This window comes from Lontra canadensis, unplaced genomic scaffold (genome assembly GCF_010015895.1).
Source record: "Lontra canadensis isolate GAN:19392208 unplaced genomic scaffold, GSC_riverotter_1.0 scaffold96, whole genome shotgun sequence".
NCBI classification, from domain to species: Eukaryota; Metazoa; Chordata; class Mammalia; order Carnivora; family Mustelidae; genus Lontra; species Lontra canadensis.
In genome coordinates, this window is record NW_022631090.1 from 3,323,739 (window position 1) to 3,350,853 (window position 27,115).

The 27,115-nt window shown below is 42.2% G+C and overlaps 1 protein-coding gene across 4 annotated transcripts in view; it reads right to left on the reverse strand.

Moving 5' to 3' along the window:
* Positions 1 to 4,770: 4,770 nt before the first annotated feature.
* Positions 4,771 to 27,115, reverse strand: part of AMMECR1 (AMMECR nuclear protein 1) — a 113,442-nt gene continuing 91,097 nt past the window's right edge. For 2 of the 4 annotated variants that reach the window (XM_032837045.1, XM_032837044.1), the window contains 3 exons: positions 13,078 to 13,168; positions 11,565 to 11,661; positions 7,639 to 9,235 (listed from right to left, as the gene is read on the reverse strand). In XM_032837045.1, the coding sequence (XP_032692936.1) occupies positions 9,121 to 9,235; positions 11,565 to 11,661; positions 13,078 to 13,168 (303 nt within the window). In that variant the 3' untranslated portion in view covers positions 7,639 to 9,120. Of the gene's footprint in view, positions 7,075 to 7,638; positions 9,236 to 11,564; positions 11,662 to 13,077; positions 13,169 to 26,080; positions 26,880 to 27,115 lie in introns of those variants that run through there. The other 2 variants (XR_004380230.1, XM_032837046.1) reach the window with 2 other exon arrangements.

Here is a 27,115-nt window from a genome sequence, read left to right on the forward strand (position 1 = left end):
TATATATATATATATATATATATATATATATATATATATATAAAATATATCCAGGATAGGTCAATTCCGGGATAGACCAAAAGAAGATTAGAGGTTACTTAGGGGATGGGCAAGGGGAGAAGGAGGAGTCACCTCTTATGGGGATGGGGTGTTTTTATGGATTGATGAAAAAGTTTTAAACTAGAGCAAGCTCGTGGTTGCACGGCATTGTGAATCCACTAAATATCACTGAATTGTGTGTTTTGCAGTGGCTCATTGTACTTTATGTGAATTTCATCTCAATAAAAGAAAGTGTCAAACAAAGGAGGTGAAAAGAAGGGAGTTTCTTTTTACCTCGCAAGTGTCCTGGTACCCTGCTTGTGGGACTCACTGTGTAGCCTTCCTTAGAAACGAGGGTGTCTCCTGCACTTTCCCAGCCTCCAACTGACTATTAGCGATTTCGATTTGACCTTCTCCAAGCCTGCAGATTCTTCTGGAGTGGTATAAACCCAAATGGGGGAAGAAGGAGCCAGTTTGGCTCATCTACCCCACCAGAGCGATTTCAATTTGACCTTCTCCAAGGCCGCAGATTCTTCTGGAGTATGAAGGAGCTAGTTCGGCCTGTCTACCCCACCAGAGCAATCCCACCCTACTTGAGTAGCAGTATTAACCCTGAACCCCCTTCCATCCCCATCATTCATGTGTACCATGGACCATGTCTGCTGGGCAAGGTAAACACAAACCAGGTCACCAAGGGGCATGGCTTCATGTACAGGGGTGACTATGGCCACCCACCACTGTCCCTGGCCAGGGTTCCTGGAATTCATTTGAATGTGTGAAGTGGAGAACGTTTGGGGAAATGTGTGTATTACTCACACTAGTACTGCCCTTCCAGAAAGATGGGGGTTTCCCACTCTTTCCAGCCGAGACGCCCTTCCTACTCCACCAGGATGCGTGGAGGTGGGCAATATGATTGCCCCATCCAGCTGTTTGCTCAACCCCCATCTCCTATGCCAATACACACCAATCCACTTGTACAGGTTGACACCTACCATAACCTTGGATCATTCCGGAAGACCGCTGAGACAGAAATGCTGGTTCGATGGAAAGTGACTAGAGCACCTCCTAGTTTCAAAGCTGCCTGGTGTTTCGGTCATGACTCCCAGCTCTCAGCAGCTTCTTGTCGGTTCAGATGTGATTTACCTACTATCTTGCATACTACTACTTGATTTCCTATTTTACAAGAATCCAGATTGAATACTGCCTTCCTGCCTTCCTGGCCTACGGAGTCGGTGAAAGAGAGGGACTCTGATTTTCCTCTCTGGGTGGGTCACCCCTACCATCCTCTCTCTCCTCCTGCTCTGTGAATAGATTTTTCCCCCAGCTACGGGATAATTTTTCAGCCAGTTGGCGTACTATATAGGCTTTCTTCAGCTCCTCGGGCCTCCAGGATTTTTAGCACAAATAGCCCGGTCTTCATCCATGCTGTTCTCTCCCTCCCGGTCACGGGAAGGGTCCAAAGCCTTTGAGAGGGCAGCTTTGCAGCGAGAAGCACAACTCTCCACCACCAAATGCCCTTCCGCGTGAACACAAACCTTCTTCTTCTGCGATCACATGTTTCCTTTCTCAGCCAGTGGGCGCATTGCCGCTAGGGAACAAGATAGCTGGGGGGCCACAGGGGAAACGACGACTCTGTTCAAGGGCCCCTCTGAGGTGGAAGCAATTTCAGGGGACCCTGTAAATCCAGCCAGATGTTGCCTGGGCCCCGGTCTGAATGACTTTGCCCAACTAGACCGAACTTGGATGCCCCCCACCAACTCTAAGCTCCGAGCGGACGGTTTATTTGTTTTCACGATATTAACGCTATCATCATTCTTAAACGAAGCACGGGGCCATGCCTCTGCGGGGACAGGCACTCAGGAAATATTGATGGATCACGTTGAGCCTGACATTTGGGAGGAAAAGGCCAGAGTGGGAAAGGAGATAAGATGACAGCTTGCCAAAGGCTCTCAAGATACCTGGGCAGGTTGGGGCTCCGGCCATGATCTTCAGATTGTCCTGTGGGACCTGGCATTCTGTTGGAACCAATTCAAGTTTCCATAAACATTCACTTCAAAAGAAAAAAAAATGTGTACAAATGTATGGTATTTAAAAACCAATACAACCTGAAGGAAACCCCTAACGCATCCCAGTGGGTTAGTGGGAGCGGTTGGGCGGTCTCATTTCTGTTCAAACCCCAGGAGTGATGAGTCTGCTGCCTGAACTTCTTGTAGGCCTCATCAGGCCTGGATCAGAAAGTGAAGACGGCACCAGGATTTCATGGTTTAGGCCGAGGCACACCCACTGTCCTAAAACTAGAGGAGTAAGATACCCCCTCTTCTCTGTGCAAATCAGGACCTTCTTGCTGTTGGACAGCCCAGAGTACAGAAATCAGTGGGGTGCTGAGGCTCTGCCTCCATCATCTGTTGCCCCGATTATAAATTTTTATAGTCCTCACCATAGCCTTGTTGTTCTCATTAGCTTTCTAAGGAACCGGTGTGCATTTGTAATTTAGAACAACAAAATACCGCTTTTAATCTTGACTTTGTAACATAATGAGATGTCAGCTGAGATTTTGATTAAAAAAGCAAAGAGAGCCTCCCACCGTGGAGGGAGACCAAAGGCTGAGCAAATGACCAGCTCCTAGTGACTCAGCGGCATCCTTCTAGAATGGGAGCATGAGCTCAAGGACGCCAGGGTGGTTGGTGAGCACGGAGGCACGTCTCACGGCCACCGCCCAGCTGCACACTCCAGACGGAGCGCACCCTACATCTAACCTCTGTCGGGCTCATGTGATCGTCTGTCATGGGGGAGATCTGCAAGCGTGGGTCAGTGTTCAATTATATAAGGCACATGGCCTTTACCAGGCCTCTGGGCCAGTTCATTGAAACGATTTGTGACAGTCAGTACAACCTGAACGTAATCTATTCAGGGTCATTTTTAAACCCGGTTGTAACCAAGTTCTCGGGACAAGGTCAGCTGGCTTCAGAAGTGTACTTAATTAGCATGTAAGGCAGTTTCCTCCCCATCTTGAAAGATTTCTTTCCACATGCCTGGGGTCTGGAGCAGGATATTGTCCCACAAGCTACAGGATTAAAGGGGGGGGGGGTGCCTTTTAACGTAGGAGCCCACACCATCTCCCCAGGGCCCACCTCATGCGTGTCCCCCCATTCAGTTATTCCTCCTGCAGGCGAAGGCCTGGGCAAACAGCGGGGAAGCCGCGACGGCTTTGCCCACACCCACACTTGTCTTGGCTCCTGGGGTCAGAGCTGCAGTTAGTGGGGGAAGCCGTCCTTCACTAGCACTCCCGACTGGCAGCTCTGAATCCGCGTGTGATTTCGCCACGGCCGACTGCCCCCAGCTCACTCCGATGGGACCCCTCGGGCATGAGAGTGTTTTCCATCAACAGAGAGGAATGGCCGCGCCGCTCCTCTGAAGCAGCAGGGCTATTTCCAAGGTGCCTAGTGGGGTGTGAAATCCAGAGGGGTAATGCTGAAGCTCTGTGAAGAATTTAGGTAGGTGGAGTGTGATTGTTGAAGTTGAAATCCGTCCAGACCATTGAGTTAACCACTAATGCGATAAAAGTGAAGGCTGTGGGCTCATGCAATTACTTCGTTCTACCTGAGCCTATTAATATTGTCTACATCGTTACCCCCCGCCCCAAAATCCCATGTACCATTAACCATGAATGATGGAACTGGATAAACCTCGAGCAGATGGCTGCCTTAATGGAGCACTATTCATGTAGTAGTCCTCCGGGATCTGAGATGGCTGTTTTTAGCCCCCGTGATTGACATCAACACGTGTCACCAAATTCACATGGGCAGCAGGGCTTTGGGGCAATGCAACAGAAAAGAAGCCCGCGTGCATTCATGAGCAATTAATCCTGAAATATGCATGGGACGGCACAGGATTTAGAACTGAGACAGCAAATGATTTAGAAAGAGCCTGAGGTATTCGAGCAATGTCCTTGGTGGCCTTTCCATGGGGGAAGAGATAAGGCAACAGCTGGGAGAGAGGTGGCCCACCAAGAGCTCGCCGTCTCTCAATGCAGGCTCTTATCTGGCCCGGGAAGGTCAGCGCCACTGGCTGCCTTGCCCTCTACTCAAGATGGTTTTCCCCAAACTCCAGCTAAGAGTAGAGTTCACCTCCTGCCACTCCGGAACTGGAAAAGTAACTGGGGACATCTTTTGCGTGTATGGTAGGCCTGCTGCGAGTGTGAATGCGTACCTGCTCTGATCAGCCACATCTGGGGCGTTTTCAGATTCCGTCCCTCCAGTACTGAGAACGTGGCAAAGCCTTGAGGGCAGAAGAGAAGAAAGGCTTCCCAACCGCCTGAGATGCTCTCGCCTGGGTAGCACTGCTAACTGTCCCCACCAGCTCGCAAGAGGGAAACACCTGGAAGAAATCTGGAGCTGGAGTGAGCACGGTTATGCTACCACCAGACTTCACATCTGATGCCCGCCCCAGGTCGGCAGCCAGGGCGGACTGTCCCATAAAGGCTGGACTCAGTCACCAAGCCAGGATAGAGGGCCAGGCAAAAGGAGGACACAGGCAAATCATAGGGGAGGTGGGGAGCAGCTGCAGGCAGGTGAGGTTTCCAGAGCACCGGTTTGGAAAGAAATCGGCATCAGCTCCGAAGTATATTGTTAACAAGTCTTCGGTGGCTAGCGTGGTAGCAAGAAGCCCCCAGGAGACCAAGAGCCTTACGATGAGGAGGGCAGGTTAAAGAAAGAGACACCAAACGGTAACTCAGTTTTAACATTTTATTGGGTAAATGATTTTAAAGATAGTAACAATAGTGTCAAAACTACTACAATATCTTTCCACAGCCATACCTTACAGACCCACATAAACCTTCTGATTTTTTCCTCTCGCTCAGTTTTAATATTTTCAAGCTATACATATCATATAAAATGCCCATTTCCAATAGTTTCTTCAAACTATTAAGCAATTAAATGTGGAAGGAAGGAGGTTCTAGTTATACTTGGAGGGGGTTTCGGGTAATCTGTAATGTCTCACTGTAATCCAAAAACAGGTTACTAAGAACGAAGGAAAAGAAGAGCTACTCCAGGTAGCTTTTGCTCATCACGAGTCTCACCACTATATCACCAAGAACTCAGTATGCTGGTGACGGATTCAAAATAATTTCGGGGAACATACAAAACACTAAAATAACTTAGAAACTAGATCCAAATATTTCAAAAGTAATCGACTTTGATATACAAAAACAGTCAGAGGTGGTTACAAAAGTTTGTTTTCTCAGTGCGTCTATGTACCAGCGCAGTTACTGGGTCCAGAGCAAAATAATAGGTTTCTCTTCTTCTGAAACAGTAATAAAAAACAAGGAAAACAGATCTTTGTATATAAAGGATCAATGCTGGTCTTCAGAATAATGTAATCGGAAACCCTTAAATCGAGAGGCACACAACGGGTTTCTGCTTTTAAAAAATAAAAGGAAAGTCACCAGTTTATTTCAATGGAGGAGGTGCTCACACCCCTCAAATAAACTTCATTCAATTGAACATCACTAGCAAAAATCACTTAGAAACTGTACAAAAATAAAAAAGTTAACACATTTAATCCTGCAAGGTTTTTGTAAGGACTGGAAGGCAGGCTTTTGGAGCAGCATCTGGGCATGGCTGGGGGCTTCTTTGGTTTGATCTAACACACGTAAGAGATGGAACCTATTCCAGATGACAGTTTCAAATTTCCTGCACATTTGGAGACACGAAAAGAGGCCAGTATACAAACTTCCAGTGTGCTGGGCATTGGGACTGTGTGTACTGGACTAGAAACTCTTACACCCGCCTGAAGGGGGCTGGGGGGAACGAGAGCAAGCCTTGCACCCTCCTCCATCAAGTACACCGACCTCTTGTGGTTAGGGGAGCCTAGGGCGGGGGCGGGGGAGCACACTCTCGTGCAGTCCGAAGGCCACTTAATGGGGGTCGGGGTGGGCTGGGGGCTTGGTGGGGAGGGCAATTGTTCTTTTAGTATCTGGTACCTGGCTGATGTTGTTTAAGAATAAGAAAACCTTCCAGAAACGGAAGCCTTTTGCTACATACCAAAGTAAAACGCGTACTGTTTTCCCAGAGGGGGGAAAAAAAAATACCCAGTTGCATTTGAGAAACAAAACACAGAAGTGGAACTAATTAACATTTAAAAGGGGGGGGGCAATGTAAACTTTGTGCTACTCAAATGAAGTTCAAGTATTACTTCTGAGCTGTTTAAAGATCACTGAACTTATACAATATTCTGGTGATAAGAGTGCAATTCACATTTGTGTTTCTGAACAAATAAACCACAACTGGGCTAAAACACAACCTGTGCAATCAGAATCTTCGTCTGAGTTAAAGACACATGCTACATATTTCAACATATTCCAAGTTCATTCAAAGCACAGACTTAACAGCTTTGTACTATACGATGAAGGTGAAAAGGGTCTAGCGTTTGTTTGAAGCACACCATTACGGTCTGCATGACACCCTTTTTGCTACCAAGTCTTTTCAGTCAACAGCTATTTAGAGACAAAAAAAATGCACTGTGCATTAATCTGAAAACAAAAGGAGACAAAACTATCCTTTCCCCCCAAGCCATGGTGGGAAATATTGCTGACCTCGTCCTCTGAAGCCTGCAGGATGGTTATTTCTTCAGTATAACATTATTACACTGGTAAGAAAAAAATCTGTAGAACATCTGCATATATCAAGAATTTTTAAAAAATCTGATATGATTTTTAGAGTCCGCATGACCAGTCACGTGACCTGCTCAAGATTGATTAGCACCGTTAAATACATAAACACACATATGTATGTATGTACGTGTAAGTAAATGTATACATACACACATATGTATGTCATAGATCTTTTCTTTAAAAAAACAACAACAACAACAACTTCTAACCATGAGCTCACCCAGGACGAGGAGCCTGTTGAACTGATGAGATGATGGATAAGATGGGTCAATATTGGTCTATTTTGTCTCTCTTCAGTTTGCTTGTTTTATTTACTTTTTTTTTTGCAGCAGATAATATCATTCAGCTTGTGCTCAGTTTCCCTATAAGGGCAAGAAAAAGTTTCCGTCAGGTAGCCACCTGGTTTTATGCTGAAAGACGAATCCGCTCCAAAAATGCTCCCAAGGAGAAACGGAAGGACTCAAGACCTCTTGCTACAGCCCGACAGCTAGCTTTCTCTGGCTAATCTCTAGGTTCAATGAAACTGGCTAACAGGATTGCATTACAGGCTAACAGTTGGCTTCTTAGTTAAGGCATCACAACTGAAAATGGTTATTTCAACAACGGGCGCTGTGGATGAAGGAATACCACCAAACTTCTAAGGACTCTCATCAAAAACAAAAGCAGTTTGCTCGGCCACAGTGGCAAGCACAGGGAATCCGGGCAATCAGCGCACCAACCAGCAAAAGGGTTTTGAATTCGGAGCTAGCAGTCTGTCACTTGTCACAGCCGACTCTAGGTGTAAGCTCCACCATTTTGATTTTCAGTGACATCTCAGAGTTTTAGACTACATATTCTGCACCATACTTATATTCATCACTTGATATACTGGTTTCCTGCTGGAGAAAAATTACACAAACACGCGCGCGTGCACACACACACACACACACTCACACACACTCACACACAGATCTACTATAGAAAAATGAAGGTAATCTTTCTCCAGAATCATCTGTCATTTTTCCTGGGGGTAGACACACAGACCTCCTACTCCTCCTGACATTGGGAAGTTCGCTTTGTATGCGCTGTAGGAAGACCAGCCCTGCAAATCGACTGGGCTCTAACAACTCTATCGTTTCTAAATACCAGCTCCATTTTCATAGGTGTAACGTAACATCTTATCAACATAGTAAATGTGTTTCTATCAAAAGTATGTAGTGCAGAAAGACTCCAGTCTTGTCCCCATGACAAACATATCTGAAATTGTGGCATATATGAACTTTTGTTTCACTAGATTATCTTTACTATTTCTTTAAATAGTCGCTAAAATTGTCTCCGGCCAATCATGACTTACTGAAACCTAAAGCTAACAGGTTTAAATTAATATATAATAGACAAATGTCTCTTTTTGGTTATTTGCTCAAAATAAATTTTTTTCACCTTAATAAAATACCTAAGAGTAAGGAATTTGTCTAATCTGCTGTTTCCCATATAGACACAATAAAATTTTATAAGAATATTTCTCTAAATTGCCTTTTCCCCCCAACCTCTCTTAATTCCATTTAATTATATTCTTCTCAAAGGCACTAAATTCTGTATCTGCTCTCTTCCTGATATTTGCTGCTCTTTAAAATGACTTCTGTAGCATATCTGAAAGGTAGCTTGTACTTTCTTAAAACAGTGTTGTAGTTTGTTAAGTTGGTTCTATAAAGTAATGAAGCTGTCTCTTCTACAAATAACCAGCACAAAAGGCATAAATGATTTCTCACGTTCTGTGACAAGCCCTATCATGGACCTTCCAATGTTCTCTACCAGAACTAAAGTTCATATATTTTAACCATGGGGAAAACACCTAAGTGAAGACCCACATACTAAGCTCTCCTAGCAAAATGCATTTTAGACAAATTCGAGAGTAATATACAAATACCTGAATTTGATATAAATTGCTCCCAAACTCAGCTATCAAAAATTCTCTATCTTACTGGGGGAAAACTAGAGAAAAATCTAAATAAAATCCTCAAAAACTGCACAATGCCTTCCATCCACAGTTGAAAGAAGGAGGGAAGAGAAGATAGAAGGACAGAAAGAAGACAGGAGGGAAGGCAAGAAAGACAGAAAGATGGAAACCTGACTGAGAGAGCAAAGCAAAATTCTACATAATATGGCCAGGAAAGAAAAACCCAAAAGTTATATATGCTGCAAAAAAAAAAAAAATCAATGACCTAAAATAATGAAACAGAATCTTCTTAACAAATGCCATTTTCCTACCCGTTACCATGATGATCTTAATGATGTCCAAGCTTCATCATGGCAACGGAAACTATCATCATAAAATGGTACAGTAAAAGAGATAGCTAGACCAAGAAGGGGTGGGGTCTCCTGGGAAGAGGTCTGCAGAGAGGCCCAGTGACTGGCTGTGCGGCTCAGTGTCAGGAATAATGGTTGTATGGCGGAAGGGGATGCCCAACGCCATTTTGGAAATGATGATGCTGGCGATGAGCAAGGTATTCAGCATAGCTCAGGGTCATCTTTTCACTACGGTACCTGAAAAAGTCAGGGAAGAGACAAAGTTAACATCAAGAAATAGATGGCATGCCAATGTTGGAGCCCGGAAGGACGTTAGAGATACCTTTACAGACCAAGAGAGACAGAGGTCCAGAGAGAAGTCGTGACTGGGCCAACGCCATGCAACTGAGTGGTGAAGCTGAGATCCGAACCTGGGAATCCAAAGTCTGAATCCAGTGCTCTTCTACCATTCCTGGTTTCAACTGTTCTAGACATTTCCGTGCCCTCTCCCCGGCAGCCCCAGTTTGCCAATGGGAAGGAACACAGGAAAGCCAACCTACTGCCATCATGTATGCATCTCATTCACTTGACTGCTCTTTCTTCCAGGACCTTCCCTTGTTGACCATTGCCTTCCCTCCATCCACGCATCTACTCAGGTCTTGCCAGTCAGTAAGAATAGCAACAATCAAACACTTTTCCTAGTACTGGTATCCCAAACCCTCTCTTTCCCCATCTCTGGCTCTCCTTTCACCCCTTCACTTCTCAAAACCGTAATGTGTGTTTTCTACCTTTAGCTCTCCATCTCACGCTGCTCCTCGGCCTGGTCTTCCTTGGCTCCTGCCCCTCTTCCACAGAAACCACTCTCTCAGAAGGTCCCGCTGTTCCTGCTTGACCTCTCCGTTAGGACAGCGTGCACCTCTCCCTTTCTGAAGCTCTCCTGTGTCATGGGTTCTCCAACTCCACACGTCCCTCGTTCTCCACCCACACACTGTCTCTCAGACTTCTCCTTTATCTCTCAGACTCTTCCTCTTGCTCCTGCCTGGTAGGATTTTACTGTGTTTCTGCCTTCTGTTCTTTTGACCCTACACCCTCTGTGCCCCCTCGGGGAGGCCTATCTTTATGGCTTCAACTAGGACCTCTTCACACATGATCCCAAATCACCATTTCTGGCCATGAGTTCTATCTATGAACATTTACAGTGACATACTGGACATTTCTATACAAATACCCCAGGAAGCACCTCAAATGCAGAACCAGTGCTGAAACGTGACTCTCCTCCTGTGCCCCCTCCCTTGGTTAAAGGGTGCTTTGTGCCTTGGTGCTTTTTCATCTGGAGTGAAACCTTGACTTACTCTTCTTCCCTACTTCTGAATGATGATCAAGTCCTTTCATTTCTTCCAGTGTTTTCTCATCTGTTTCACCTCCTTTGGGTGGCTGCCCCAGATCCTTAGGTCATAGCAATGTCTTCTAACTCCTCTTCCTGGGTCCCATTCCAATCCTATACCTTCCCAAATCCATCTGTTTCAAACCCTTCAATGGCTACTTACTGCCTCTAGAAGCAGGTCTACACTTCTTACTCAGGAATTCAAGACCCTCCATGATATGACCCAACCTACCTTCCGGGCAATGTTTTGCTCCCATGACCGCCTTCTATACGCACACTGAAAGACCAGCCAAATCAGACTGTTGAACGTTCCTCAGAACTTGGCTCTGTACTTCACCACCCACATGCCTCGACTCACTAAATTAATCCCCTTCCTCTCCCCCCTCACATATTCTACCCATTCTTAGCCCAGTCTCAAACCTACATCCTCTCTGAAGTGTTGCTTTATCCAACCCCAGCCCTCTTGGAAGTCCTCTTTCCCTACGTTATGACCTCACACTAGCCATCACAGTCTACCTCATATTCCTCATTATTTTTGTACGTGCCCTTCTGGCCTCCTAGACTGAATTCAGGGAAAGCAAGAGGGAGGCATTTTTAAATGTGTAACTCCGCAGGGCTGGGAAAAGTCCAATTTTAGACTATAGGCATTCATTGTAGTTTTATGGAATCGAAACAAATGGAAACAGCAATCCATTTTCCTAAAATGTTGGATATTTTTAAAAAATAAGTATCCCCATCAGCCCACAGAGAAATATATTTGGCATTTGTGAGTCTAGCTCACTTGTGATTTTCAGTAAGCTTCCATGGTAGACTTCTATCGCTGCCAACATCCTAAGGTTAAATTCAAATTTGAAGATTGCTTATCAGAATCTGGGGGTTCTGCTAAGCAATGTCCAAAGCTAGCCAATGGCTACTTCTGTTAACTTTCTTCGATAATGTAGTCTACAGGCTCAGAGGATTTGCTCGTGTAAAGCCAAAGGAATCACACAGAGCTAAGGATGGGGAAGGATGGGCTCATACATCACACAAGCTTTATTGCCGAGCCAGGTTCCAGAGTTTCCACCCCCAGGATGGCCCGGCCATTCATTTCCATTCAGTTTCAGAAGAGGGGAGCAAGTAAGAGAGACCAAGGAAGTCAAAGGGTTATAGACATACACATCGAAAGGTACTGGTTAGCCTTGTGCTAGCAAATGCCTTCTGTACCTGGTCAGTTTTATGGTTTTCCTGAATTCATTAGTAATCGGAGCTTTATATCCTCCTTTCCTCAGTAAGGAGTCTATGGTCTGAATATGGTCCCATCCTGTGGAGAGTAGACCAGATAAAATACCAGTCACGCACATGTCACAAGCACTTTTGGGAAAATACAAAATGACTGCAGAGGTCAGCTGTTACTGTCACCAAATACCATCAACTCCTTTGGTCCTAAAAACAATCACACAGAAGAGCTAAGACTTCTGCCTGTTGAGAAGCAGCTCTGGCCCTGCTTCTCTATATATACCTTAAGTGCTAGCTACCCGTGATGGCTGATGACATTAGCTTTTTTATCTCAACCACATTCAAAGACAAGAAGTCTAAGAGGCTGGCGGTGACAGCTCAGGTGGGTCTCAATATTAAACCATAAACACTGCCCTCTCCTTTAACAATGACATCTTTAAAAGGGAGGGAGAAGCCCAAATGTCACTTGTGCCAGCTCGGTAGTAGTTAGGACTACCACACTAACTCATGGTAATTACCGTCCCTGTTGATATCTTCTGGAGTCAATCAAGTGTATCTGTGTGAAATATGCGAAGACATTTTTATTGGTTCTGATGTGGGATGGTGTGCTTAATATCTGAGCCCCCCCCCCAAGAAGCCAGTTGGAACTACGGGATTGAGGACATTTTTGAAAATAACCCCAATAAACCTTCCGATAGCTGTCTTAAAGACTCTCTTGTCGGGGTGAGGGGTGTGTAATGATATGAAATTGTACGATTGTATAGCTCACATTTATATGAACCAAACAGGAGAGAACCAATTACAGATGCTTTCTGATGAGGAATAAAAAAACTCTATAAGATAAAGAAGAAATATTCATTTCAACTGACGTGGAAAACTAGAATTTCATAGTGGCTAGAAAGGACAAGGTGCTAGAGAGCGAAGAATTCCTTAAGGTTACAGTGGTGGTTCATAAACGCTTGTGCTCTACCCGCCAACACAGAAACATGTTTGATTCGGAAGTGCAGACCCAGCCGATCAAACAGTAAGACTCCATGTCGTCTTGGTGTTCCTGATATTAATGGGAAACCTACAGTCCTCACAGTAGCCGGATGAGTCCCCGGCAACAACCTGACGAGGAAACATTTGTTACTGACAATGAATGTACCGTGGGGCTGTTAGACAGAAGGCTTGTTTATGCCAAAAGGCTACAGCACAGTGGGATTATGGGCAAAGGGCATTTCAAATTCACAGCAAACCACTGCCTAAAATGAAAAACCCACTTCTACAAGTCTTTTCTCTGGGGAAAGTTAGATTTTTGCGTGTCTTTGCTCTCCAGCTGTAGTGCAGAGATTCAACTTCTCTAGGAGTAATTCACTGATCTCATACAGACATTGCAGTGACAGTGATGGAAGAGTCATTTCTTCTCATTTGAGAACTGCAAGGTCAGATAAGTGCATTTCAATGTGTGTATCTGTTGGACTTCTTCCCCAGATCATATGAAATAAAGTACGACAATGACCTTGCTCCTTTGCAACCTCCGGTAGGTAGGTGGCGGTGCGTTTTGATCCTTTTTCATTGATGAATTCTATTCTAATGCCATGTACACCCACCTGAAAGAAATTGGCAGTTTTATTAGTACAGTCTTCTTCATAGAAACAGAAAGAAAAAGTTATAATTTCACTTTCAAGAGAAGGCAGTTTTTCCTTTCCCCTTGATTTTGGAAGGTCATATATATATATATATATATATATATATATATATACATACACACATGTCTGTCTGTCTGTCTGTATGTATATATGTACACACACACACATACACACACGATTTTTCTCTTTTTTCCAAAGCACTGAATTTAAGTTTGAGGGCCATTATGATGGCTGTTGAGACTGAAAACATCAACTGATATATCCCCAGCATGTATTGGACTATGCTATTCTGTCTGGAACTAGAACAACCACACTACTGTGTGTAGAATCAGACAGTGATGGGCAAGAATCCTGCCCCCACTTCTTACTAGTGGCTCGCAACTTTAAGGAACTAGAGCGAGGCAGCTGACTTCTAAGAGACAGCAAACATGCATCCTATTTTCAGGTATAAGCACCACTCTGGATTAAGTTCCAAAAATTCCGGGGCTGCTGACTCCCTGGTTGTCTAGTCTCTTTAAAACCTTGACTTCTATGTAGATGAGCAAACCCAGATAAGGCTGAAAAAAGCCAACAACCAGATCCAACCCCATCGCCCATTCCATGTAATTGTTCTAAAATATATGAGATACACACACACACACACACACACACACACACACGGTGGGTCCGTGGCAAACCTTTACCATCTATGTCACTGCCCTCATGCAGTACTGCTAAATGTACAAGTGATAAAGATGTCAAATCCCTTTGGGGCAGGGTAGTTTTGCAGTTTCTTATATATGAACACAGAGATCACTATAACTTCATGGGAAGCACACGAACTTTCAGTGATGCCCTAAGAAAGGGAGTTCTCTAAGTAAATGTGGGCAATTTCATGCTAATGTTTTAAGAACGTAACATACTGTTTCACTGATTAGCATCTAGTCAGAAGGGATCTGTCTTTTTCCACCCTTGCATCCTTCATAGGATCATATACGGAACTGAGGATCACAGAAAGGTTTTCTTTGTGAACACTGATAAGAAAAATGCAATTTCAAAAGGACAACAACTCCATTCCGGCCTCCCAAATCTACAGTCACTTTAGGTCAGTGGTCCCCAAGTGGAGTTTAGAAAGGTGGCCCAAGGGACCTGGAGGGAGGATGGTGAGGCCAGGACAACACTTTCATCCAGGAAAGAGACTTCCTTTTAGAGCAGGTGAGTGAAGTCATAGGCCTTGCCTCTTTCCATCTGTAGGCATGGAGAGGTCTAGAAGAGGAACAGGGGTCCAGGAAAACTTCTTTTGCTGCTTCTGCCCTTAGCCTGAAATCTTCCACTTTTCCAGGGAAGAAAAAGTCCTCTGGAGAATCCATCTTGTTCTTTCCCCAGGTCTTCTTCACACATCCAACCATTAGAGCCTGTCAGATCTTCTGAGAAGTTTGTTTTTTCTGAAAGCCTATCTCTGTGACTATTTCTTCTACATGGTATCAGTATTCTTATGAATTTCCTTCTGCTGAAGATGCAGTCAGGGCAGCTGTTTAAAAACTAACACAATAAGACCTCCCAGACTCTGTGGGAAATGACTGTGGATAGCTGAGAAGAAGTATGAGTGCTTAGCTATCAGGCCTTTCCAGGATAAAGGACATCTCCTAATCTCCCCAGTGCCTGACGCAGTACCGAGATAATGATAAATTTGCAGCAGTTCCTGATCTGTTCAGTTTCTGACTTTCTGATCTGTGACTTCGAAGTTTTTTCTTCCCTTCACCATAGCAGCTCCTTCATAATTTGCTTTTGAAAATACACAGCATAAATAATCTGTGCTCCCATCATTCACTGAAGTTAATTTTGCATCTTCAACTCAATTTATCAAAAATCTGTCATGTTCAAATTGGAAAGAATTTTGGTGTTTATGAAGGCGTCTAATCAAAATTGTTGAGACAAGGAATGTTTCCCTATTTGTGAGATGAGAGTGTTAGACAAAATCAGGGGTGTTTAACTGGTATGGGGGGGCTTGGGGGCTGTGAAATTTATCAGAATTTCTGGGGGTTTCATGCTTCAGCAAGTATGGTTTGGAAAAAGAACAACTCCCCCGGTGATTTTTATTCTAGGTTAACTAGAAAACCTCTAATAATTGGCCTAGCTCTGAAAAACTGTGGCTGTGTATTGAAAAAAAAAGTGCTTTAGGCAAATTGGAGGTAATTTAGACACATTAATCCTTTCTTCATAGGAGTGCATTGTGTTCTTTAACAAAAATATCAGAGATTATAAAGCCTAGTAATTTAGCAATTAAAAGCAGTTATGACCAGCTGTATGATATGTGAATAATACCTCAGTAAAGCTTGTATGTATATATGTAAATATATAGAAGGAGGTTAAGACCAAACTGGAAGGGCATGCTGACCAAAATAAAATTACTCATGGATAAAACTGATCAACTTTTGTATTTTCAAAAGCCTCACAAATTTGATACAACAAAAAAATTATTGAAATTCTCCCATTTAGAATTAGTACCGCATTTACAATTTTTAGTTCTTTTCCATGTTCCTCTGATTATGAACAATTGAAAAGTACCTGCAAATGGAAATGTAAGTAGGGTGCTTTTAAAGTGAGCCCTTTGGGAAAAATAACTTCTTTCAAAGACAAAAAAAAAAAAAACACTCCACAGCAATAGAAAGCCCAAACCAGAGTGACGCATTTCTTCAACCAGCAGAATCGGGAGACGGGCAATCATGTTCTGACCAGAATCAGAGCATAATAGCTTTTTGTCACCTGTTGAGCAACATCACTTTCCTTACTCCCAGAACCACAGAGGCCACCAAGTAGTCATACTGTGCAATCAAAACAGGAGAGTGGAAAATGGCCTGCTGTGGAGAATGACAGAATCTGGCCAACCTGTGGAAATCACTGGCTTTGCAAATTAAGTCATCTCCGCTGACAAAAGCACCAAAACGAATTTTGTATTGTTTGAGGGAGGAATCAGCCCCAGCTGCAACTCCAAAATGTAACCCTCATGTATACTAATCAAATCCTTTCTGAGACACAGTGGAGAATCCTTCCACCAAGCAGCATCCCAAGAGAGAGGAAAGTTCCAGTCACAATTACCCGCTAGCTAAGAGATCGTTCGGCTAACCAAGGAACTGGGATTCCCTGAAGCAAACTTCTGCTAAAACTCCACCACAGTGTCATAGTAACTTTCCATTTCTAGGGATGGATCATGATGTAGCATATGGGAAGACTATGTTACCCTCCTACTTCTCACATACCCCTAACCACCATTGCCCAAAGTATGGCCAGGTAGGCAAAAATGGGAGACTTGCAGATCTAGCCTTATGGGAGCCTGCAGGTCACTGTCAAAGTTATTAGAAGGTCTGAGAAAAAAAAATGCTTTTAAGGCCCATCAGCTGTGATAATATCCTTTTGATCAAGACTGTACCTTTGCTAAGCAAAGCTATAAATCAACTCGAATGGTAGTAAATTAAATGTAGGACTTACAGATAAGAGGATATGGAATTAAACAGAGCTGTATCTGTGTGTGCTGAGAGAACAGTAAGACTCGTTCAACAAATTCCTATTTCATGCTAAAAAGAAAGCCATATTTATTCTGAACCATTACATAGTGAGTGATTTTTATTAACGCTATTCCAAAGCCTTTTGTTTTTAACATTGCCCAGAATGATTAAATATCGAGATTAATGTTAGGACCCCAAAATATATCTTGATTATTCCACAGTTGATTATTCAGTTTGGGGATTATGCATCCCCAGCCGCACCTGACCCCATCGTCTTTCCTCTCGTCCATTTCTCTGTTTGCTCACTCTGTCAGAGAGCATGTGGGCACACACAGAGACATACATGCAAATTAATCAATGTTGCTACATCATAAAAGGTTTGGTAAGAGAAGAGATTATAAATAATGGCTAAAATGAAGCTTCTAGACTCTCTGCAGATTTCATTTATCCTCGTTATCTGGTCCCTTGTTAGAAATGTGGCTTCATTTACAACTATTATCCTCTAATGCAGTGACTCTTGACACAGGACCATTTAAAAAGCGCCCCCCTCCCACCTCATTATAATACATATCCATATTCTGCTCCTCACAACTGCATCAAATTTGATAGCCCCTAATCTGTCTATAAGGCAAGTGTTCATCCTCTAAGCCACTAAGAGCACTAGAAAAGGGCCTGTTATTTGCGAGCCCAATCAACAAGCCAATAACCTTGGATACGCTCAAACATGAAAAGGAGTCATCTGGCTAAAAGTATCAGTGAGCATAAAACATGCTCTGGCTAAGTCAAGTAGGCGCCACATGAGCCTTGGACCATTTGGATCCACAATTACCTCCACAGTCCTGACCCTTAAAACTGAATCTGCCCCTGATCACAACCTGCCTGGCCAATAAAACCAACTGCCTCCCCAGGTTCATCCTGTCTTAGCACATGCCACAGTAAGCCCCAGTCTTCCCCATTTAACAAATGTTGGGTTTCCTTTGTAAAACAGTATGGCCCTAGCTCACTCCCCTGATTTTTCCGTGGGTTCACCTTGAATTTTCCTGTGTGTGTGTGTGTGTGTGTGTGTGCGCGCGCGTGCGCATGTATATCAGGAAGTCAAGGAATCGAAAGTGGCTTGACATGTCTTTGTTGATATCATTTGGCAAGATATGCTTTGCAATTAACAAAGTAGCCAGTCACTGGTCATTCACATAAGACTGACCTGCCAGACTCAATATGCCATTTCCACTGAACTGAATAAAAGGACTCTGTTCCTAATGAGAGGAGCTCAGGATATTTGGCACATCCTCTAACCTTTAGAGGCTGGCATCATAGAAGACACACATGCTCTTTCACAAAACAGCCCATGGTACCACGGACAGAAACAAACACTGCATTGGACAGCCCATGGGTCTGACCCAGAGTCTGGAGTTTCTTATATTCTTGGGAGGAAACAGCCATATGTGGTATTTCTCCTAGAAGCCCCAAAGCCACAATGAGACACGTTCCACTTTCTCCCTCATAGCCCCAGAGAACTTTCTGCCCACCCCCCACTCAGCCTTCTGAAGACGCTGACTCTTCTCCCAGTGAAAACAAATTCACCATAAAAGAGGAAAATATTCCAAACTTGGGCCTACTCCAAGTTTATCCTCTTGAATAATTCTTTTTGGGGCAAGAAAAATTAAGATTTTAGTCATAAAGGCTGATGACAATTTGTACAGATCCTAATGAATCACTTCCCTCAATCGCAATCCTACCAAAAATAAAAAAATAAAAAAGTAGACAACATATTGTCCAGATCTGCCCATCAAATCCTCAAAATTATGGGACGCCTGGGTGGCTCAGTTGGTTAAGCGGCTGCCTTCGGCTCAGGTCATGATCCCCGAGTCCTGGGATCGAGTCCCACATCGGGCTCCTTGCTCAGCAGGGAGCCTGCTTCTCGCTCTGCCTCTGCCTGCCACTCTATCTGCCTGTGCTCACTCTCTCTCTCTCTCTGACAAATAAATAAATAAAATCTTTAAAAAAAATCCTCAAAATTATGAATTTACATCACCTCAACCCACCCACCAATTTCATAAGTCTGAAGTTTGGAAGGTGCCCATCTGATTAACAATGAACACTTAACAATTGTTAGCACTTAACACTTCAGAATCTCGCCAAATAATACATTTAAAGAATAGCATTGTCAAAAATCACTTTTTGGGCTTAGTAATTTTTACTTCTGTCAACCTCACCAACCACAAACATGCATATTTTTTTCCTGTTTGGAAAAATAGTACATGCATATTACTGCAAAAAAAAAAAATCTCTTTAGAAAAGTACAAAGGGGAAAATAAAGATGGCCTGCCATCCTAGGACCACCCAGAAACAACTCTTGCCTTAGTGCCTTAAAAAATAATCTCCTGAGCCAACTAGGACAACACCAAGGACTATCCTGTTGGGTTGTTTTTAGTCCGTTATCTGACTGGTGTCTATAGCTGTCCTCACTTTCAAATCTCCTTTGAGTGAGATGCTTCCAGAAACAGAAGGAATAATAGAAAAATAAGTCAAAGACGGTAACAGGGTAACCGAGTGCAAAGCCACCACTTGAGCACAAGTCACCTTTTAATATATTCTACTCTGAAAACTGCTTCATTGTCTGTGTCAGCGGAAGTTATTTTTTCTATTGTTATTTTGTGACAATGACCACAAAGACCTCCTTGACCAAAATGCATATGTACTGCTCTTCTCTCAAATCCCTGCAAATGGGTCACCTTTCGCTTTAGAAATTAGTTAAATCTCCATGGACCAATTCTTGGCTTTTGCAGAGCTTACCAAAGGGCCAATTAGTGCCAAATTTGATTCATGTAGGAGACTCAGACATCTTGTCTATCAGGAACACAAGCCTGCCAATTTATTTCACAAAGGCCACCAAACAACAACCTGATAACATTTACTTTAACTAATAGCAGACACACAGCTCTATGATACCTAAACTAGCTAATAATCACCCCTTATGAACTTTTAAAGAATTAGTTAAGATTTTAAAAATAAAGCATAGCTAATGACGAAGTGCTTTGAAAGGCTAGGAAGCCAAACATGTTTATGTATCATGTGCAAGGAAAGAGACTGTTCTTAGCTGAGGTTTTGCAGAGAACAAGTGACAGCTCAGTGTGCAATTAAGGAAAAAAAAAAAACCCTCAATTCTCTGTAATGATTAATTATAATGAGAATTCCTTAAAATCTGAACATCCTGAAGCTTTCCAAGGAAAGTTCAGGCAACACAGGTGACCTTTAAATAAAAAGCCTGCTTTTCATCAAAAGTTAGAAAAATGCATTCCTACCATTTTTTAAGGGGATGAGGAAGGGAGTGAATTTACACACAAACTCAAGTTAGGAAGTGCTCTTAAAACCTAGACATGGGAATCAGTTTGCTTTTCAAAGGCTGCGGGGGGGCACCTCTTGGCCAACATATTCAAGGTGAAATAATGTTGTTTGTCTGATAAGAAACAGAAGAATGTTATATGGGTTAAACTATACATGAGCATCTGGCTCATTGTAGTTTTGCTCCATCTACAAAAGAGATTTGTTCCTAAAATATTACATATGTGTTGCATTTGTGTAAATGGATTAATTTTGAAGTCACCAGGAAGGTAGTAAAGAAATCCTAGAGTGAGTACTTCTGCGAAGCAAACTATCTTTGTCAAGTGAACAGTCACTCCCTAATTTCTTAGTTTAGATTTATACATATAATGTTGACTTAAACCAGGGGATGATGCAGTAATAAAACAAGGCATTGGCTGTTAAGAATATTTTGTCTTCCTGAAGAGAATTCTCTCTTTTTTTTAAGATTTTATCACAAGTAGGTGGGGAGGCAGGCAGAGAGAGGAGAAAGCAGGCTCCCCACTGGGCAGAGAGCCCAATGCAGGGCTCCATCCCAGGACGCTGGGATCATGACCTGAGCCAAAGGCAGAGGCTTTAACCCACTGAGCCGCCGAGGTGCCCCCCTGAAGAGAATTCTTTGGTGGAAAGGGAAGATGGGATGTCAAATTTCAAAAATTGGACTGTTTTTCACCTTGGTTGCCACCTTGCCATTTTAAAAGTCAGGGACTTCTTATGACATCTTAGTGGTTAGTGGTGATTCGTTCTCTGGAAGTAAAATGAAACAGAAGCCATTTTAAAAAGGGGGGGGGGAGTCACAGAATCACACTGTGTCAGCCTCCAAAGAGACCATGGGTATTATTTAGTCCAACTTCTTCAACGTCCTGGTGAGGAAACAGAGACCCAGGAAAGAGCAACTACTAGGGAAAGGGCTGGAAGGGTCTGTGGATTTGGGGGAAGAAGCAGGGAAATGCTTCCCCCCCTCAACCAAACAACATGGTGGGAGGAAAGCAGGAAGCAACTGGAGGAGGCTGGAGAACATACTGCACCCACCCATTTTACCAACAGTACCAAAAGCTGATGGAAATTTCCATGTGTTAAAGCACCTTCTAGAAGTTACTTCACTTTGTTCGGCTTGCTTCCTCACTAGGTTTCTAATACACTGAAGTGTTGATTCACAGCAAATTCTTACTAGATGGTCAGGAAGCTTGAAGTACTCCTTTCCCCAATGTTCCACAGTACTTGAAAAAAAATATTTCTAAATAGAGCACCAGGACAAAGGCTAAATTATTGTAACAATAGCGATATCTTATATAAAAATCTCAGGGTCCTTGAGAAAATACCGTGAAAAGCATTTTCCTAGATATACAAAGCCTCCGCAGCCCCGTATATGTATTTTTTCCAAAGATCAGAATCTTTTTTTTTTTTTAAGATTTATTTGAGAGAAAGAATGAGAGCAAGAGAGAGAGCACGAGCAGTGGGGAGTGGCAGAGGGAGATGGAGAAGCAGACTCCCGGGGGAGCCTGACGTGGGGCTCAATCCTAGGACCACGCGATCATGACCTGAGCCGAAGGCAGCTGCTTAACTGACTGAGCCACCCAGGTGCCCCAAAGGTGGGAATCTTAAGTTAAAAGAGAAGCAAAGCATGGTGTATAGCATAGAGAAAAAACATGAAGGGGGCGGTGGACAGAACATATACGACAAGAAGTCATTTCACTGGGTGAGTCATGCTAAACATCTGCGTCTGAATGGAAACTCTGTTTTCAGTGGTACATTGAGAGGAGCTAGAAAAATGTAAACCTTGAAGGGGTGAGAAGGAGATCATGACCTTCTAAAATATATGAGAGATAATGACGGTAGTCAATTTACTCATCTCATCTATTTATGCTCCTGAAGGTTGTTACAAAAGTGCACTATTATTAACTGCAACCGAACATGTCAGAAATGGAGCCGTGCTCACTCAAGAGGTGTGCTTTTTAAAGTGAAGTGTAGCACTCCGAGTACTGAGAGTTGAACAAGCTCATGGACAACGACAGATGCTTGCGTACTTTAGGGACAGAGCGAGACTAGGGGCTTGGGTTCTAGCTCTGTAGTCCAGGGATAGGTTTTTGATATCATATAAGAATCATGCTGGCCCGCCCCACCCAGCATGGGTTGATTTCAAGTGTTGGGTGCTAGAAAGGAACAGTCTGTCTTAGGGCCACGATGCACTCCGCAAGTGACAGCTGTATACACAGTTGAGATAGCAGTGATCCAGGGAGCTAGATAGAACTAAAAGTGCCTTATGGCTCATGAAAAATGTTACTGATCTATTAAAACATGATCTAATGGTCTACTTCCGATTACAGAAAATATATCTTCCTCATGCCTCCAAAATGATCTGTTCTCTAAAGCACAGAAATAAGCGTTCCCTGACGACAATTTTGAAAACACTTTGTCTTCTGGGCAGTAGACTGCGACGTGAGCTCCCCCTGCAAGATCACAGGTTGTATACTGGCTGTATACAAGTTCCTCAACAAGCAAAAAGCTTACTCATTTATATCATCTTGCAAATGAGCAGTCACGAGGTAATATACCTAGCACCACCCTTCAGGTCAAACTCCGACTGTTGTAATGTCCTTGGTTTTAAATCCTTTCAGATCTTGGAAAAACAAACATGACTCCCAAATCATGTGACTACACCAGTTCTAGCCTACAGATTATTTGAGAGGGATTCTACACACTGCAAGAGCTTTTCTTTCTTTCTGAAGCACCATGCCTGTCCATCATCCTGTCATATGGAATTAAGAGAATGCTGTCGACAGAAGAACACCTAACCACGGTCATAATTTTAGTGTCCAGACACAAGGCAGATCACTTCCGATGTCACCCTGGCGGCGCAATTTTCCTCACTTAACAGCCATTTTAGCCTGGCAGGTAGATATCTCAATTTACCACTTAATGAATTTTTTCTCCTCCAAATCATTCAACTCTTCATCCTTCTCATACCTACCAGGGCAAGAAGTAGATCATGATGGGGGCAATGACGAGCAATTCTTAGGAGGGCGGGGCGGGTGTTGCAATTTGTCTGTGTGGTCTTTGTGGATGGTTTTGCTGTTTTTAATCACTACCTTGAGAGGCTACCCACAGACGCTCATCTTACATGTTATGATTCTTATGTTGAGGAAATATAACATGGAGGCATTACTGATCATTCTGCCAATTCAATCTTGAAATGAAACCAATTACCTCCACTTGTGAAACCATTTATCAGACGTTCCTCATGTTATCAAAGGGAAGCATTCTAGCCTCTAAAAAAAAGTCTGATTGCTGTAAATCCTACCTTCCTATTAACTTCCACTCTACAAATAGAGACATGTTACCAAAAGAGAGGTCCCAGACAGGCTCAGTTAAAAAACCCTGAGGAAAAGAGAAAGACAGTAGCCAGCCCTGTGGTGGTTCACTTGTTTCCTGATCATTTGAAAATTAGGTGGCTATGACCACTGGTCACGTCCCTCATCTTCATCACCACAGGGATGTCTCTCTTGTTACCAAAGTGACTCACCTCTATGCTTTGGGACTTCTAGACTTTGCTCTCTTCTGCTTTGATCTGGGCATTTTCGCCTCTTTAATTAGGAATTCTATTGCAGTAACACGCTTCACCAGTGGGGGTCAACTCTCAAACGGTACTTCTACCAGAAAAGCCCTAGGTGAGAGGCTTCTGTTAATATCAAACATACCCGTTACTGATCTCTGCCTTAAAAATTCTCTATTAAAATTCTGTCATCATCTCCTGTTTCCCCTGTGGCATCAACATATAGAGTGCTGTGCATTTCAGGTTAAATTTAGATACTTATGGTGAATAGGATATTTCACTCTTAGAAGAAAAGTTTACCTATTTGATAGCCTGAAATTTCTCAAAGTGAAATGTATCCTTTCATGATATAGACTGGACCCCCCTCATAAAGGAAATTTGCAATATGAATCATTAACTTATAAAGGTAAACCATAAACAAAGACTTTCCCACAATCCTTTTTAATAATGACTGTATATTCAATATGATCTCCGTTACATGAACAAATGGGCATATTTATTGATACAAAGACACAGAAAAATAATTTAAAGGAATATTCCAAAATGTTAACAGTGGTTATCTCAGAACAGTGTAATTACAAATGGCTTGCCTTTCTTTATAGTTTTTTAATTTTCAAAGTTTTCTTCTTCAATAAATTAGAATTACCATACTATTATGGACAATAGGTTTAAATATACATGCAGATGAATATACACCTTTTTATGTGATAAAATACACATCATGTAAAATGTTTTGAAAGTGTACAATTCAGTGGCATCAAGTACATTCGCAGTGTCATACAACATCCAGTTCCATAATTTTTTCATTACCCTGAATGGAAACCCTGGACCCATTAAAAGCCGTCACTTCTCATTCAGCCCCTCCCCCAACCCCTGGCTTCCACTAACACAGTCTATCTCTGTGGATACACTCATTCTGCATATTTCATATAAACAGAATCATACAGTATGTGGCCTTTTGTGATTGGCTTCTTTCACTTAGCATAATGTTTTCAAGGTTCATCCATGTCACTACTTCATTTCTTTCTACAGCTGATTAATATTCCATTGTACAGATATCCTGAATTTGGTTTATCCATTTATCTGTTGATGGACATTTGGGTTATTTCTACCTTTTGGCTATTATGAATAGTGCTGCTATAAACATAGTGTACAGGTTTTTGTTTCAACATCTGTTTTCATTTCTTTGGGGTATATACCTAGGAGCAGAAATGCCTTGACATATACTTTAAAAAAATGTTTTGAATTCTACTTTGGCATTCTGAGTTTCAAGTAACCAATGCTTTTTCAGAATTATTAAGGATGACCCTTATGACATCATCCCCACATGAAAATACCATTCCACTTGTAATAACTGACTATGGTAATTTTTTAAGCCCAAATCACATTCTTGTACTTATTAAAATGCAATTTTCACTCTTACTCTTTGGGGACAAATTTCTCTTATGCTAAATACTTCCAACCATGACAAACCAACTAAAAAGGACAGTCTTTCCCTCTTAGCATAGCCATTCTAGCAGGACCTAAAATTCACTTTCAAACACTTGTATGTTAAAAGCACAAAAAATATATTTATTTTTGTTGTTGTTATTTTAATCAGAAAGCATCACTAAATACACACCAATATTTAAGCCTCGAGGAATGTATTAAATATACAATATACAAGGTATGAGGGTTAATTTTAGCTATAGACAGTGCTCGAAGTGGGCTAAAGAAGATGATGGTGGTATACTCTGTGCTGCCCATATTTCTTGAACTACTATAGAATCCTCCCATTTTTCCTTCCCTCCAAATACATACATGTATATTTATGAAATATACATTCATTTACATGTCAAACATGTTCACATGTTTGCATGTGCAAACCCCCGCCCACCCCCGACACATACCACAACTGTACTTCCAACTCAGTGGCGGTAAGCAAGAGTAGGCGTGTTTTTGTAGCTTGGTCATCTCTAGATTTCAGGCTTTACCCTGTTATGCCCCCCACCCCCCAGGCACTCTGCAATTCAGAAAGCAGAAATAAAATTCTAGCTAGAGAAGAGGAAGCAGTGGCCTTAAAACATTAAAAGAACCATTCAAATTTTAATATTGGTTAATAAGTAAGGGATATAATTTGGGATCATTTAAAAATAAAGTACTGAGGAATGTTTCTATGACATGGGTAGGCTTTAAGAAAAATTCAAATAGGAACAATGAATTTATAGAAAGCAATCAGGATTTTTAATTCTGTGAAAATTTTTACCCAATCCAACTTTGCTAGGTTCAACACTATTAATTAATTTTATTTCTCCCATTACAAAGCTTCCCTGAATGCTTTCATATTCTGATAATACTCTAAAAAACCCTACGTATTCCAAAACTCAGAAGAAGTCTTTTATCCTACTCTGGGCAGAATGTTTTTTTTTTAAAAGCTTTGGCCTAACAACAATAATTTATATCACAGTGGAAAAAATTTCCCCTGAAGGTTAAGAACTTTAGAAATGTCTTAGTCTGTATGTGCAGAACTGAATGGCAGTGGAATAAATGTCCAAAGTCTCACAAAGTCTCACGAGCAAATCGCAAACTAAAATTCAAGTCCAATTAATTATCAGGACAGAGATCTGTCCACAAGGCAGAATATCTCAGTTACCATGGGACATGGTCATTCTAAAAAGTCAGTAGAATTAAAACATGTTATAGCATAAAGATCTAGTCATGTCATTTATGAGTGTTTATGTGAGAGAATGCTAAGTGCATTACTGAATTCCCACTGTTTCATTCTTGTAGTACTTATTTCTTTATGCTTGGTATATACTTCTTTTCTCTGCTGTTAGACTGAAAGATGCTTTATGGCGGGGACCAGATTTTAGGACTCTTGTGTATGTAGCCCAGTGCCTTGAACCCAGGAGGCATTCAATAATGTATGCACGATTGTGTGTGAAATTTCATAGACATACACTCGACTATCTCCCAGCAACAATCAAAACAAATCATGCTGAGAACCTCTGAACTTCCTTAAAAACCCAACACCACACACTAAAGAATAAAAAATAAGAATAATCTAGGCTACTTCAATCATGACAATGCTCAGAGATCACCGAGATACAACCTTAATATTATTTGTTAGCGGGTTTAAGTGCATAAAGTAAGGTAGCTAAGAATGAATTAACGTGATTTAACTGCAGTTAATGGACACCCTGTTCTGTATCCACACGCTGATTTCCCTAACTGGCATGTTATCCTCACTCTTTGGCTCCTTGCTTCTGAGAAGTTTCCTCTGAGCACCTAACTGCTGGGTGGCGGTTACACCGAAGTACATTAGAATGGAAATAAGAGGAAAAATAAATTCCAATCAGTCCTTTTCACTACTTATTAACAGCTTTTATGAGGTGCTGTGGTAAAGTAATAGGACAAAAATAAACAGCAAATTCAGTTTGGGGATTAAAACAACACATGGCGCTTTGCCTTAAAAACAAAACAAAACCAAACAACTCTTTCACTGATATCTCATTGATCAAATGTGAAGTT